Source organism: Cadophora gregata (genome assembly GCF_030347475.1).
Source record: "Cadophora gregata isolate MNR1 chromosome Unknown scaffold_10, whole genome shotgun sequence".
Classification (NCBI taxonomy): domain Eukaryota; kingdom Fungi; phylum Ascomycota; class Leotiomycetes; order Helotiales; family Ploettnerulaceae; genus Cadophora; species Cadophora gregata.
Window position 1 is genome coordinate 617,221 of NW_026695933.1, and position 12,920 is coordinate 630,140.

General features: G+C 47.4%; 8 protein-coding genes across 8 annotated transcripts; 3 read left to right on the forward strand and 5 right to left on the reverse strand.

Annotated features, from left to right (window-relative positions):
* Nucleotides 1-42: 42 nt before the first annotated feature.
* ONS95_001575 (uncharacterized protein) lies at nucleotides 43-711 on the reverse strand (the record flags this gene model as incomplete). The annotated part of the gene is made up of 1 exon (XM_058494777.1): nucleotides 43-711. The coding sequence occupies one exon, from the start codon at nucleotides 709-711 to the stop codon at nucleotides 43-45; it is 669 nt and encodes a 222-aa protein (XP_058355084.1).
* ONS95_001576 (uncharacterized protein) lies at nucleotides 509-2,088 on the reverse strand. Its single transcript, XM_058494778.1, has 3 exons — nucleotides 1,334-2,088; nucleotides 852-1,279; nucleotides 509-797 (listed from the first exon to the last, which is right to left on the reverse strand). Exons 1-2 carry the CDS (start codon nucleotides 1,881-1,883, stop codon nucleotides 1,113-1,115), a joined length of 717 nt encoding a protein of 238 aa, XP_058355085.1. The 5' UTR covers nucleotides 1,884-2,088; the 3' UTR covers nucleotides 509-797; nucleotides 852-1,112.
* Nucleotides 2,089-3,298: 1,210 nt separating this feature from the next.
* Nucleotides 3,299-4,484, forward strand: ONS95_001577 (uncharacterized protein; the record flags this gene model as incomplete). The annotated part of the gene is made up of 3 exons (XM_058494779.1): nucleotides 3,299-3,621; nucleotides 3,695-3,911; nucleotides 4,029-4,484. The coding sequence occupies 3 exons, from the start codon at nucleotides 3,299-3,301 to the stop codon at nucleotides 4,482-4,484; spliced, it is 996 nt and encodes a 331-aa protein (XP_058355086.1).
* A 123-nt stretch (nucleotides 4,485-4,607) lies between these two features.
* ONS95_001578 (uncharacterized protein) lies at nucleotides 4,608-5,200 on the forward strand (the record flags this gene model as incomplete). Its single annotated transcript, XM_058494780.1, has 2 exons — nucleotides 4,608-4,958; nucleotides 5,009-5,200. The coding sequence occupies 2 exons, from the start codon at nucleotides 4,608-4,610 to the stop codon at nucleotides 5,198-5,200; spliced, it is 543 nt and encodes a 180-aa protein (XP_058355087.1).
* Nucleotides 5,201-5,913: 713 nt separating this feature from the next.
* Nucleotides 5,914-6,859, reverse strand: ONS95_001579 (uncharacterized protein; the record flags this gene model as incomplete). The annotated part of the gene is made up of 3 exons (XM_058494781.1): nucleotides 6,577-6,859; nucleotides 6,382-6,529; nucleotides 5,914-6,331 (listed from the first exon to the last, which is right to left on the reverse strand). The coding sequence occupies exons 1-3, from the start codon at nucleotides 6,734-6,736 to the stop codon at nucleotides 5,914-5,916; spliced, it is 726 nt and encodes a 241-aa protein (XP_058355088.1). The 5' UTR covers nucleotides 6,737-6,859.
* A 469-nt stretch (nucleotides 6,860-7,328) lies between these two features.
* Nucleotides 7,329-8,231, reverse strand: ONS95_001580 (uncharacterized protein; the record flags this gene model as incomplete). The annotated part of the gene is made up of 1 exon (XM_058494782.1): nucleotides 7,329-8,231. Exon 1 carries the CDS (start codon nucleotides 7,782-7,784, stop codon nucleotides 7,329-7,331), a length of 456 nt encoding a protein of 151 aa, XP_058355089.1. The 5' UTR covers nucleotides 7,785-8,231.
* A 1,344-nt stretch (nucleotides 8,232-9,575) lies between these two features.
* On the forward strand, nucleotides 9,576-11,942 carry ONS95_001581 (uncharacterized protein). Its single transcript, XM_058494783.1, has one exon. It carries the CDS (start codon nucleotides 9,679-9,681, stop codon nucleotides 11,023-11,025), a length of 1,347 nt encoding a protein of 448 aa, XP_058355090.1. The 5' UTR covers nucleotides 9,576-9,678; the 3' UTR covers nucleotides 11,026-11,942.
* Nucleotides 11,943-12,515: 573 nt separating this feature from the next.
* Nucleotides 12,516-12,920, reverse strand: ONS95_001582 (uncharacterized protein; the record flags this gene model as incomplete). Its single annotated transcript, XM_058494784.1, has 1 exon — nucleotides 12,516-12,920. The coding sequence occupies one exon, from the start codon at nucleotides 12,918-12,920 to the stop codon at nucleotides 12,516-12,518; it is 405 nt and encodes a 134-aa protein (XP_058355091.1).

Genomic DNA, 12,920 nt, shown 5'->3' on the forward strand with positions numbered 1-12,920 from the left:
CAATAAAGCAGAAGATCAAGAATGTATCTGAATATTATATAACTAAGCCTTCCATCTTAATTGTGTAAAACTCCTCCTCTCGAAAGTAAATTTCCCTCCTTTCCCATCCCATGTCGACTCTCGAATAGATAGCTTCTCATTCTTCTCCGTATTGCTATCTCGAATACCATTCCCCTTACCTCCAACAGTGTAAACCTGGACTTCTTCTTTGTCACCTGAGCCCGGGAGAACATCTGTCTGCAGATCCCTCTCTTCGTCAATATTTACAACTGCCAAATTCACCCAGCCGTCCTCGCTCAACGCAGCCGAGACATCAAGCAAAGGTAAATCTCGTGTACTCGCCAGCCACTCCGGAAAGGTTCTCCCGGTATAGGTCTCAGCACACACGTGCGTGGCCAGTGCTTTCCCACGCATGTAACGGCTGAACAGCAGCAGTGGCCAGTAGGTCGTCTGCTTGACTACTCCCGAAGCAGTTGTCATCAATGGTGCAAACACATTGACGCTCTGTGCCACAGTCGCCATGCCAATGTACTTGCTTTGCCGTATGAAGACATTCAGCCAAACGGCAACGGCTAGCATGTCACTCACATCATAAAGCTCTTCCGCTCCTTTGTAACCTGGCGCTCGAATTGGATCCCAGACGTTCCATTCGTCAAAGTAGATTGTTGGACGGTGTTTATGTGCGGGTGCTGTTGAGATGTGCCAAGTCATGTGGCCCTCATAATCGAAATCACATCGCGCTAGATCGTTCTATGGCTCGTTCAGCTGCCAGGGGAGATGTGGCGTTCGCATAATGCCTATCGTTCAACTTCGTAAGCAGATGTCTGTGAACATGAAGAGGAGAGGATTACTCTTTGTCGAAGGTGGACAAGTGTATTGAATGCATGTCAATCCAGCTCATGGACTTCTGCAACACGTAGCGATCCCAATCACTGTGTCCGTTCTTGCCGCAGAGGATGAGTTTGATTGTCGGGGCCAAAAGCTTTAAAGCTGGAGAAAGCCAGCATTCTTCTGTGTTTAACTAGGCCAGGAGTCAGTCACCTTTGCCCCATTGATGAGCTTTCTTGGCATAGTGTTCCATGGTATCTTGTTCGACTTGCCTTCACAAACTGTCAGCCTGATGTGGAATTACTTCGTGGCAAAACTCCCCAAGGTCCCCAGATCTCATTTCCAAGACCCCAATATTTGACATTGTAAGGTTCTGGGTGGCCGTTTTCTCGACGAAGATTGGCGTAGTAAGTGTCCTTGTCAGAATTGCAGTATTCTACCCAAGCGAGAGCTGCCAAAAATCTATCAGTTGGCGGCATGGGATACTAGTCGATACATGACTGACCTTCTTCCAATGTTCCTGTTCCCATATTCAGTGCGAGATAAGGTTCGGCACCTACGATCTTGCACCATTCCATGAATTCATCAGTGCCAAAGTGATTGGACTCGCTCCCCTGCCACGCGAGTTCCGGTCTCTTCAGCCGTTTCTCTCGTGGGCCGACTCCGTCGAGCCACTTGTAAGTGGCTACGAAGTTACCTCCAGGATAGCGAACAACAGGGACTTGAAATTCTTTCATGCACTCGATTACATCTGTGCGGAATCCGTTCTTGTCAATGAGGCCATTCTTGTTTTCGGGGTCGTAGAGTCCACCATATATACAGCGTCCCATATGTCTATGAATTGTGAGTATAAATAACCAGATCGAGGTCAGGTCAAGTCTTCCTACTCTGTGAACCCTCCATAGATGAGAGGACTGATATCTGAAATGACATGATTCGCTGAGGTATGAATTGCAGGATTTGTCCCTTCGCTTGTCTTTGTAAAAGTCGTCATAGTGTCCGATACAAGGGAGAACAGTGAAAGAATGATGGAATCTGAAGATAACGCATGCCATAATTTATATCTCTCGGGCTAAGAAGGGACGAGATGAGCGTTGGTGGACGACGAAGTAGTCGTTCCTAGAGGGCAGCAGGTGGTCAAGCATGGAGCGGAAAGTCGCCTGCATGACTCGAGAGCTCGTTGATTGAGCATCCCAAGTCACCTGTAAAGCCACTTCCTCCCCGACAGGTTGCCCAGATATGGCGGGGAAGAGGAGCTGCATGCTGCCCTGGCGTGCCGTCTGCTTATCTGCAGCTGTATGACTGGGAAATCTTCGTGAGAACCCCGAGCAATCCTCGAGGAATCTTCGGTTCATTCTCGGATAATGCTACTTCAAGTTCTTGGACGCGTTGCAAGTGCCAAATCAGTTATTTCCGACACGCCTAGAGCGGCATTTCTTTGATCATGAAGAGCTTCTAATATTGTCTCAATAAGGGGCTTATCTTTCTCCTTTATTTTTATCAGTAAAATTCATGAAAAATCCATGCTGTATCCAGCTCCTCTAACTTTTTTGATGATTACCGAGCTTTACAAGGAAACGTTCTAGCACAACGCATGGCATGGTCGGGGCGGCGAGGACGGGAAGCAAGTCCACTCCACTTCCCCGCGTTCCCACTTCCCCTCAACCCATCCCGTCAATGGAACTCAAAATCCCCGTGGCACTTCTCGGGATATCTGCGGAAAACACATTACTTGAGGGTGGACAATGACTTGTCGAAGGCTTGAATCTTGAATTCATCGAGCTGCAGACGAAATTGAGCCGTGTTCTCCTCACATGCGCTCCAATTGCAATCTTTGTATCATAAATGGACCATGCGAGATTCGATTTTGAGGCGTCAATGTCCATGATCGCGGAACAAGGAATTGCGCCTCTGGGGACCTTCCTCCTTTTCTCATAGGATTTCAACCCTCAACAGTTTCGTAGAGAATCATGCGCACCAATTGCACGTTAAGTTACTACGGGACAAGTAATAGTCTTCAAAAAAATCAAGTTCTTCTTCTTTGATGAGAATCGATATCCAAAGAGTAGCATCCTCCCCACACCCCAGAGTCATGAGTCAGTTTACACTTTCCTGCTTCTGTTCATGCACACGGTCCAATAAGACGTCATTAAACAGTAAATCTTGTGCCTGTTGACGGGGAGGACTATTCAATCCCTGCACTACAAGGCGCGTGGGCTTGCTGCATGTTAATATTCTTTACCTCTTCTCTGGATATTAAGACAACTACTCCCGTCCACTAAGTCAACAGTCAACATACTGTTCCTCTCATCTATAAATTTTGCATGAATCCGCATCTCAAATCCTAGATCTCAGGATTCTCTATCTTTCTATCCCCTCAAGCTCCCCCCAGACTTGTCAAAACTCCTCACCAACTGACATAAACACTCAACCCGTCAAGAGCTCTTCTGCCAAATAATATTTGGACATAATGAACTATGACCATGAGAAAAACGGGGATGTGACCCACAGCGAAGCTCTTTCTAGTCAACAGACTGATGCAGTCGCACATCTCGCCTCTCATGAAGACCACCAGCAGACAAGAATGCAAGCAATCAAGCAAAATCCTTGGGCTTTTGCTTGGTGCATGTACGCTGTCTGGGTGACCATTGTCGTCAGTTTCGAGAACCAGGCTTCTGGAATCGTCATTGGTATTCCTCAATTTCGAAAAGACTTTGGTTACCTCGTTGATGGCGGTACATATGTCATCCCAGCTCAATGGCAAGCTGCTTTCAGTGCAGGTCCTGTCGCCTCGTATGTGGACTTCCAGATCCAGATTCAAGGACTGAAATGTTCAATATGTGCATGTAAGCTAACCAGTTTCCAGGACTGCAATCGGTGCCTTGACAGCTGGATTCTTCGCCGATCTACTTGGTCGCAAGAAGACTGTGATGGCGTTTCTCGCTGTATCGTTCGGATCCATCACTATGGAGTTCGTCTCAACCACAAACGCACTATTCTTTGCAGGAAAATTCGTCAACGGGCTTGCAGTAGGAGTTTTGGCAGCAGTGGCACCAACTTATGTTGGCGAAATCAGCCCTCTTGTAAGTGCCAGTTGTTCCTGGTCATTCTTAATTTTGGGAAAAAGAGGATATAGAGACCGTTCCAGATCGTAGAAGAATCCTTGACGAAATACCTTGATACTGACTGCATATTCTTAGGCTATCCGCGGCCTCCTCACCTGCCTCATCGCCTTGGCATATACCCTTGGACCTTTCACAGCATCTCTAATTCTCAACTCCACCGGTACCTCCGAAACGAGATGGGCCTACCGAGCAGTCTTCTGTGCGCAATATGGATTCGCTGGTATTGCAGCATTGTTCGTGCCTTTCATGCCAGAATCTCCATGGTGGCTCTGCAGTCGAGGCGAGGATCGGAAGGCGCTACGAAGTCTCGCACGTCTAGGATACAGCGACAACGGCGAAGGAGAGAAGAGATTGGCAGTCATAAAACTGACTTTGGAACAAGTAAAACGAGAGACTGAGGGTGCAACTTATCTTGAGTGCTTCAGAAAGTCCAACTTGAGACGTACAATCATCAGCATTGCACCGCTCTCTATTCAAGCGCTTGGAGGTGTCATTTTCATTGCTGGGTATTCGACATACTACTTCCAGTAAGTTTTCATTTTGTCAATTGAAAGCAACTCGATTACAAACACAGACTAACGTGCGATCTGCAGACTTGCCGGATTTGGTACCGCGCTCTCCTTCCAACTATTCATTGTCCTCCAGGTTGTTTCCATGGTTGGCAACATCTGTTCTTGGGCTGTCATCGATAGGGTTGGACGCCGAAACCTCACACTCTGGGGTGTTGCTGTGCTCACGGTAATCCTACTCCTGGCCGGTAGTCTGGCTACAGTAGGCACTGTGCCTGCCCTCAAAGGATGCATTGCATTCATGGTTGTGTACGGATTCTTCTACAATGTCTCTATTGGAAGCACGGCGTATACTATTCTGACGGAAAATGCAACATCGAGACTGCGGATCAAAACCATTGCGATCGGAATCGCAGTCCAGAATTCTTGGTATACGATGTGGAATCTTGTCTTGCCGTACCTGTTCAACCCCGACAAAGCCAATCTTGGAGCAAAGGTAGGATTCCCAGACCTCCTGTAATTAGACTTTATTCTGACAAACTCCAGATTTCATTCATCTTTGGCGGTCTTTCTGTTCTGTCTTGCGTTTATGTATACTTTTACCAGCCAGAGACTGCCGGAAGGTCGTACGAAGAACTCGATGAGATGTATATGAAGCATGTGCCCGCGCGTGCCTTCAAGGCATTTGTTACCGATGCGGAGAGACAGGGACAAGAAGCAAGCAAGGGTGCAGATTAGTGAATTATCTGTCGAAGCACACCAGGCAGAACGCAGAAGACACATGTCGACGAAAATTGATGACATTTATAGTATGTAATAGACTGCTAGGTCTAAAAACAAGACAATATCGAACTGCAATCATCTACCATGCTTTTCAAAATCAACACGAAGGCGAAACAACCAGCTGGAGGTTGAAGTGCTGCCTGCATAGCGAGAGGAAGTAGCTCGGATACCAGAACGATCGCCCACTTGGACACAGTCTGTCTTCAACTCAAAATGTTGTCTAGCTGACGTTATTTCTGTCCAAATTTTTAGACGCAAGAGTCGCAGCTTGATGACTACATAAGCTGGCCAATGATCCATGAATAATTCTGAAAGGATAAAATGCGTCATGGCAGTTTTGAGGCTTAATTGCATCTCTAGTCTGGTCATCCGCGCCCAGATTACATCTGATGCCTGCGCATTGCTCAGAACTGGGAAATGGACGAGAGATTCAAATCGGCGCACGGAGTCAACCTGGACCATGGAACGCAATGGAAAACAGTACCAGAGATGCCATTCCCCAAAGAAAGTACTGCGTAGGCTGTTCAATCCAGTACTAGAAATCCTCAAGCGGAGTGTCAAATGTAGTCTAAATATATGCAACGAAAGTTCACCTGTAAAGAATGGCAACCAGAATACGATCTCCACTCGCGCCCAAACTCCACCCAAACACCATGATTATTCCACCTTTAATCTTTATCCGCCAAGTCTGCGATCGTCCCCAACTTCTTTCCAACTTGTGTCGCAGCTCCACTCCTCTTTTCTGCCTTTCCACCTCCCGACATAGTAACGTGTCCTTGTCCCGACTTGTGAATGTTGAAAGGGCTGTTCTCTGCTGCAACATAGGCATCGAACGAGAACAAGCTTATGAAGTATAGTCCCAGGAAGCCAATAATCGCATCAATTATTCCCTTGAAGTTGAAGCCGCGAGATAGTGAAGCTCGGGGAGCAGGTCCGCCGAGTGTCCGACCAACAGAGGAGTAGGATGGGCCTGCAGCGCCTGCCATCTTGACGGCTGCTTCGATGGCATTTGTGAGTCCGTGTACGTCAGCGCCGCGAATTGTATTGATTGTGCTTCCTGAGCGGAAGATCATGAAGGTTGGCATTCTGTTTTTGCTTTGTTAGCCTAGGCTTCAGCCTCAATGGCGCAAACGTACGCTCTAACGCCATATTTCTGCGCGATCTCTTGCTGGCTGTCCACGTTGACTTTGGTGAAAGTAATCTTGTTTGGCTTCGAGTATTTCGTTGCAAGGGATTCGTAGGTAGGTGCGATAGTCTTGCATGGTCCACACCAGTCCGCATAGACTGAGGGGTATTAGCGGGAAGCACGAGAGGGAGGTGGGGGAACAGACAATCTGCGATCACGATAGTTGATGAGCTCAGTATCTTACTGAACTCCGCCGATGATCCAATATTAACAGAAGAAGGCATTGTGATTTGGTTTGGCAAAAGCGTGAGTTTGTTGGTGGGGAGGTGGTGAAGACGCTCGATATGTAAGCTCCAAGTGGACATCTGGTTTCCTGGAGCTCCAACTCGGCTCGGATCTATGATGTGCCGGTAATTAGCCGAGCGGTTCGTAAAGTCAACAAACCGACGCTGGCCAGATGCATGTGAATGATTCTAGATCGTAGGGAGATGGAAAACACTTCGGACGGTGTGCAAAATCATTGAACGCATTGACCACTTACCCTACGCATTCCAAAGTTGCGGCCAAAACACCATCTCGAAGTCCCTGGCAAGGAAATCGAGCTCGAAAGGGCTGGCAGCTGGGTTCTCTTATATGTGCACTATGTTGGGCATGAGTTTAAAATAGCCCACAAAACTTCAAGCACGTCACAAGAAGACCAACACCTATGTATTTCTCATACAAGTGTAGTAGGGATTTGTATTGAAAGGGATGTAGAAAATCTCGCAAACTGTCTCCTATTTCTATTCCTGTCTCAACCCGTTTCCTCCAGCCCAAATCGCAATAAAAGTTCATCGTTCGGTTCGGCGAGAATTATCGACGTCATAGTATAGACGCGATTGTCTTGTTGAGTGTTGATAGTTGAGTCATCGATCCTGAATGTCGCGCGATGTCGCATTTTGAGTTACATCCCAGATTCTAATTCGTAACCCAAAGCTTACACTGGAACTGACATGAGCACTTGTGACCACCAGCCAAGGCCGTACCTTTACAAGCGCAATCTTCATACGCATATCTTCTTCCATCGTAAGTAAACCATGGAGTCCACCAGTCCATTCCAGGTCGCTTTTCGGATCCCAGTACCAGTGGCTTGCTGAAACTGAGACCCCAGCTGAGGATTGACGTCTCTCCGGGAACAGCGACAGTCTTGTGGCCGAGGGGAAGGCAGGTGTAAGAGTAGATGAATGCACTGGCTGAGACTGCAGGGTCGGCAAGATCAAGTACGGCTCCGCTGTTGGTTGCGTAGTTCAGCATGCATGTTGTTGGGTTCTGACTGGGGACACAGGGAAGAGAATCTGCATCCATGATAGTGTTGCCTTTGCAGAAGGCGGTTGCGAAGGTACCGAAAGCAAGGAAGATTGTCTTGAGTTGCATCGAGCTTCGAGGTGCTGGACCAAGGTGTACTTATTTGAATGTGGCAGTAACTTTTGATGGTAACAAGTAGGTTTGGTGTTGTAGAGATTTCTTCTTGGGGATGCGATCTGGAGTAAGGAGACCGGAGGTTTTTGTAGTGGTGGAGAGGTCCGGTCTGACTCTTCGCAATCCCAAATTGCCCTAGCAACAGCATATGGACCAGATTGATTGGAGCTGTGACGTCTAAGCAAGTATTCAACCAAAGAACCGTTTTAAACAGTCGTCCGCAGTGGACAGCATTTTGTATGATTCCGATCACACTTTGACTCGCAAATGGTTGTCAATAGGATTATTCTGCTTTTTGCCTCAAGCAGTGCTCGTCACGAATTCCTCCCAAGGTAGGTCTTTTAATGCCGATCGTGAGAGTAGTGAATGAGAAGGTATTGTAGCTAGGTACTTCCATCTTCTCCGTGCTTTCGCTCAATAGGATGTAAACCTCCAGCATGAAGCAGACAGCAGAGCACAGAGAGCATTAAGGAACAGAAGGGACTTATAGTGTTTGCAACCTATTGCAGGCGACACTGGGAATTTCAAATTATAAAGCAGGCAGATCTCATGAGGACGGGCTAACACCAGTCACCATTTCGGAGCCAATAACACTCGCAACCCTGTGAATCGCAGGTCAAAGTATGAAACGACAGGATATCGGGGAGAGCTACCTAGGCGTTATTTGGCAACCTTCTGCAGATTTAGACCCTTCATTCGATCTATCAAACATGAGGGGTATACAGCCATGTCAGCATTCCGGGCCTATAAATCATAAATGGAGAAACCAATAATATCAAAACAGACATTCTATCTATACCTGACATGCTAGCAGAGTAACATGATATTGATAAGGTAGAAAAGTGGTTTGGGAGTCTAAAGCTCACGGAGTTTGGGGAGAGCGATTCCAGAGCCTTGAGATATATCAGAGCCGTCAGGAAAAGCGTTACAAAGCCACAACTCCAGGAATAATTATTGATTGATACACACCGTATACACGAAACGACCGGTGACAACTATCTCCCAGGTGCCGGTTTATCAGCGGATGTTGCCTCGCAGCATGGCAGCAGACGATCGCTGAAAGAAAGAGAAGCTGGGTTAACAGTCACTGAATCACTTTATGCTACGTTGACTTGAGGGATCATGCGCATGACCAAGTACACAAATGTTTACAATGCTTATTCTGGCTTGAATTTAGCGAACCCCTCCACCTTGCAACAAACTCAAATCGCGAAGCGGGAAGTTACTAGACTTCCGGCAGTCTGCGTCGCGGAGTAAATAACCTCCGTCAACCGAAATCCTAGGAGGAAAACAAAAATCCGGAAATGAATTTGGTGCAGACTTCTTCAAACTAGAGTTTTGTTCTCAAACAGCCACGGGTATCGTCGTTCCGATCCCTGATCGTTCGCCCCAAATACATGGTTGAGAAAATGCAAGTCGTTCGTTTATTCTTCGGAATATGCAGCAATTGCAAATACCACAGTATCAATATTTACATTGCAGCTCGTCAATTTCTAGACGTGCCATGGAGACCAAAAGAAAGCAGTCCAAACATCAGCTGAGCGCTTGTGTCAGCCCAGCCAGATCTAAATATACATTTGTCTCACACTTCTTCCCGATCGGGTATACCCATGCATGTTTACATGCAAAGTATGGGAGGGTGATGAAAGCCAAAATCCGCCCCGCTAATTGGGCGGCTACCCCTGAAATGCTGAAGAAAGCATTAGCGCGTTCATCTGGGGATTTGATGGAGTGACATAATCCAACCTTAAATTTTTGAACGACATGTCATCCTCAATTGCTCAAGCCGGTGATATTGAGACTTAAATTTCCGTGCGTTTTTGTTGTTGTCGTTAACTGTTTTGATATAATGCTCCAAGTACCTCCTGGTGTACCGCGCAGATACGCTGCCTTGGCAGGCATTGTTTTGGCAGCCCTATGGATCTGGGTAGCCTTCGACCGACCATACCACTTCCCCACTCACACCTCTTGGAATATATACACAGACAGACCTGTTACGAACTTTTATTCATCAGCGATAGCTATTTCCGACGTCTTCGATTTCGATCCTATCGAGTCCGAGTCCATCAAAAGCATCTGTGAGGAAGCGCAATGGAACCAAAGTATAGTCTTTCGCTGTGATGCTTCAGTCGGCGGTATAGGCAACATCCGGAATTCAATCCTGAATTGTGTCAGATATGCCATCTCAGCTGGAGCTGGGTTGGTAATACCGACCATCGTGATGAGAGATAGTGCTGACATCTCTCTCATTCGGACGGGAGTGAACACGGAGATGAGATTCATGTTTGAGCCACAGCATTTCGTGGACTCCCTGAGGCTCTCATGTCCTTCTTTAAGGGTGTTCTCGACTGTAGCTGAGGTACAAAATTATGATCTTGCCCCTCCTGCGCTCTCCATTATTCCGGAGGACTTGGTGAAAGATCCGATCCCAGCTACTGGGCTGAGAGCGCCTGAGAAGTGGCGAGCTCTTCTATACGAATGGCTGGAGCAGTATCCCAAGACAGACCCCGACGCGCCGTATATCGTTTCACTAGGGCGATCCTACCTCAAGTACCCCATCTATTCTGATGGTGAAGGATTCGCCCTCGCCTTCGGTGGCATCCTCAAACTTCGGAATGATGTCCGAGTCCTTGCAACAAAAACTCTTCAGGCTCTTGCTGAAAGATATAATTTTCAAGGAGATCTTTCGGAAGCTATTCTCCACAACTTGTTCTTTGGTGCCCATCTGCGCACGGAGAAAGATGCCGCCGAAGGCTGGCCAGTGAATGACTGGGAATATTCTCGGTACGAAACCCAGGCGAAGCACTATCTCGAGCAAGCACCGAGATCATCTCCCGCTGTGATCTATGTCGCATCTGGCGACCTCGCTGAAGTCGGCAAATTTGCCACAGATGCAGCAGCAATCAATCTGACCGTCACTACAAAATTCGATCTATTGACGGGACCAGATCTGCATGAATTGAATGCATTGGCATGGGATCAGCAGGCGTTGGTAGACTTTCTTGTGATGCAAAAAGCGAGCGATTTTGCAGGAATCGGCCATTCAAGTTTTGCATGGAACATTGCACTGAAGCGGCATACTTTGGCGGCATCGAAGAATCATTTGGATGGTCCACAGATGTTGAGTGATGAGTTGAGCCAGATTTATGGGAGAATCAGGGGGTATCCGGAGTATGCTGCTTGTTTGTGGCCTTGATAGATCACAAGTCCAGACGGTTGTTGGACTTGAGCTGGAATGGGGAACCCTCGGATCCTGAACCTGGGTCTGCGGAAGGAGACAAAGGAATGTTTTGATGAAAAGGACGGGAGCCGCACTATACCTACTCCGGATCATCATTATAGACCATGCCTGTGAACTTCGAACTTACAGGGTCGGAGGTCGAGAAGAGTTTTAAAAAGATACTCGAGTCCCAAGAACGCAGACACACCTTTGGACCGAGAAAGGAGAACTTGTCGAAGCTCAAAAGGCGCGACAAGAAAACAAAGAGGAGGAAGTACGCGAACAAAGGATGCATTGTAGCCATCGTGCCAATAGACACATAAAACTTGAATGAAAGAAGATCAAACAGACGAAGCTCGAGGCTAACAGTCGCTGGTGAGATGTCGTTGTTGCTCTCATTGTTTTCTCGAAGCTTTATCAAATCGACTTCTCCCCCTGCTCAAGAATTATATCCAGAGTCTGCAGTATCTCACCTCATCTTAGAGCTTCTGCCTGCCTCCTAATCACTTCCCCTATACACTCTACTCCCAACCCCCACCTCACTTCAAAACCTCCCTCCCCAACTCTACCATGTGCGAACACGCCAATATCCGGCACCCAATCTGCAACCACGTCGACGGCGTGATGTATTGCTGTGAGCACCAATCTCGGACCGGCTGCATTCCCGAAGAATGTCCTGATCTCCTGATCTGCTTTATTGAACCTCCGGAGGGCTCTGGGTATTGTTCTTATTGTCGAAGGAGGAATAATAGGAGGGAGAGGAGAAGGCGGTGGAGGGAGGAGGAGGAGAAGGAGGAGAAGGAAGAGAAAGATAGGATGGAAAGGGAAGAGAGGTAATGAGGACGCTGGATCGTCTGTGGAGGAGGAAAGCTAGAGTGAGTTGGTTGTGTGATATCCATATCGCTGAATACAACTATTTCTTATATTAGGTGCGTATCAACTAGGCCGTGAATATGATGTACTGGCAATAAATGTAAGAGGCGCAAGATGATTTCAAGTCTACAGCCTTTGGCTACGCTATTGCAGCCACCCTGAGAGACAGGACTAGGAGGCAGGAAAATGGCACGTGAGTGAGAAATGGCACGTGAGTGAGGAAGCAATGAACAGAATGGAAAAGAACAAAAGCTTGTAGGAATATAACCATTTTGGCAGATTTTGGTACTCTCCCATATTCTATGCGAGTGTAAATCAATGAACAGTAACCGCAATAAAGCAACGTGGAGAGATCGTTAACTCCCAACCCAGTGTGCGCCTGTAAAGCAAAGACCCCTCCAGTAAAATATGAATACGAATTCAAGGGATGCCGTTCCATATTCTCGTCTGTCCGTTTCCGCTCACCAGTATATCTGCAGACTATGGTTAAATTGAAAAACGAATAAGGAAATCGTCCCTTTATCATGGTCTCGCTAATCCGTCAAGTCCTGCACATTCCCATCGTTGAATGATGGTCATTCGTAGGAAACTCCTCAGCTGCCACGACCCTGCTGTTTCTCATGAGCGTTAGTAACATCTCCATCATCCAAAATGAGCGACTTGGGCGTATCGTCGTCATCGATCCTCGTTCCGTCCGAAGTGAAAAATCGAAGCGAGCCGGGACTGCGACCCCTCTGTTGACAGAAAGAATCCATGACGTCCTCCAGCTTGGCTGTGCTTTTGCACTTGAAAGAAACCTCATTTCCATCAGCATCCTTGACTTTGAGGTATATTTGCTGCGACCCCCAACCTCCAGTCTGATATAGGAACACCTGAATACAGTTTCCATCCTGCATCTCCACTGCGGCTGGGGTTTGGTCATCCTGAAGCCTCTGTCCATCGTAGAGGAACCGAACAGAAGATAAATCAAGACCTTGGCGCTCGCAGAATGCTCTCAT

Excerpts from the sequence above, each read along its gene's own strand:
- ONS95_001576 (XM_058494778.1), bottom strand. The coding sequence starts at position 1,883 with ATGGCATGCGTTATCTTCAGATTCCATCATTCTTTCACTGTTCTCCCT. Across the intron at positions 1,280-1,333 it reads AACAGGAACATTGGAAGAAG|CTCTCGCTTGGGTAGAATAC; the intron begins GTCAGTCATGTA and ends GATTTTTGGCAG.
- ONS95_001581 (XM_058494783.1), top strand. The coding sequence starts at position 9,679 with ATGCTCCAAGTACCTCCTGGTGTACCGCGCAGATACGCTGCCTTGGCA.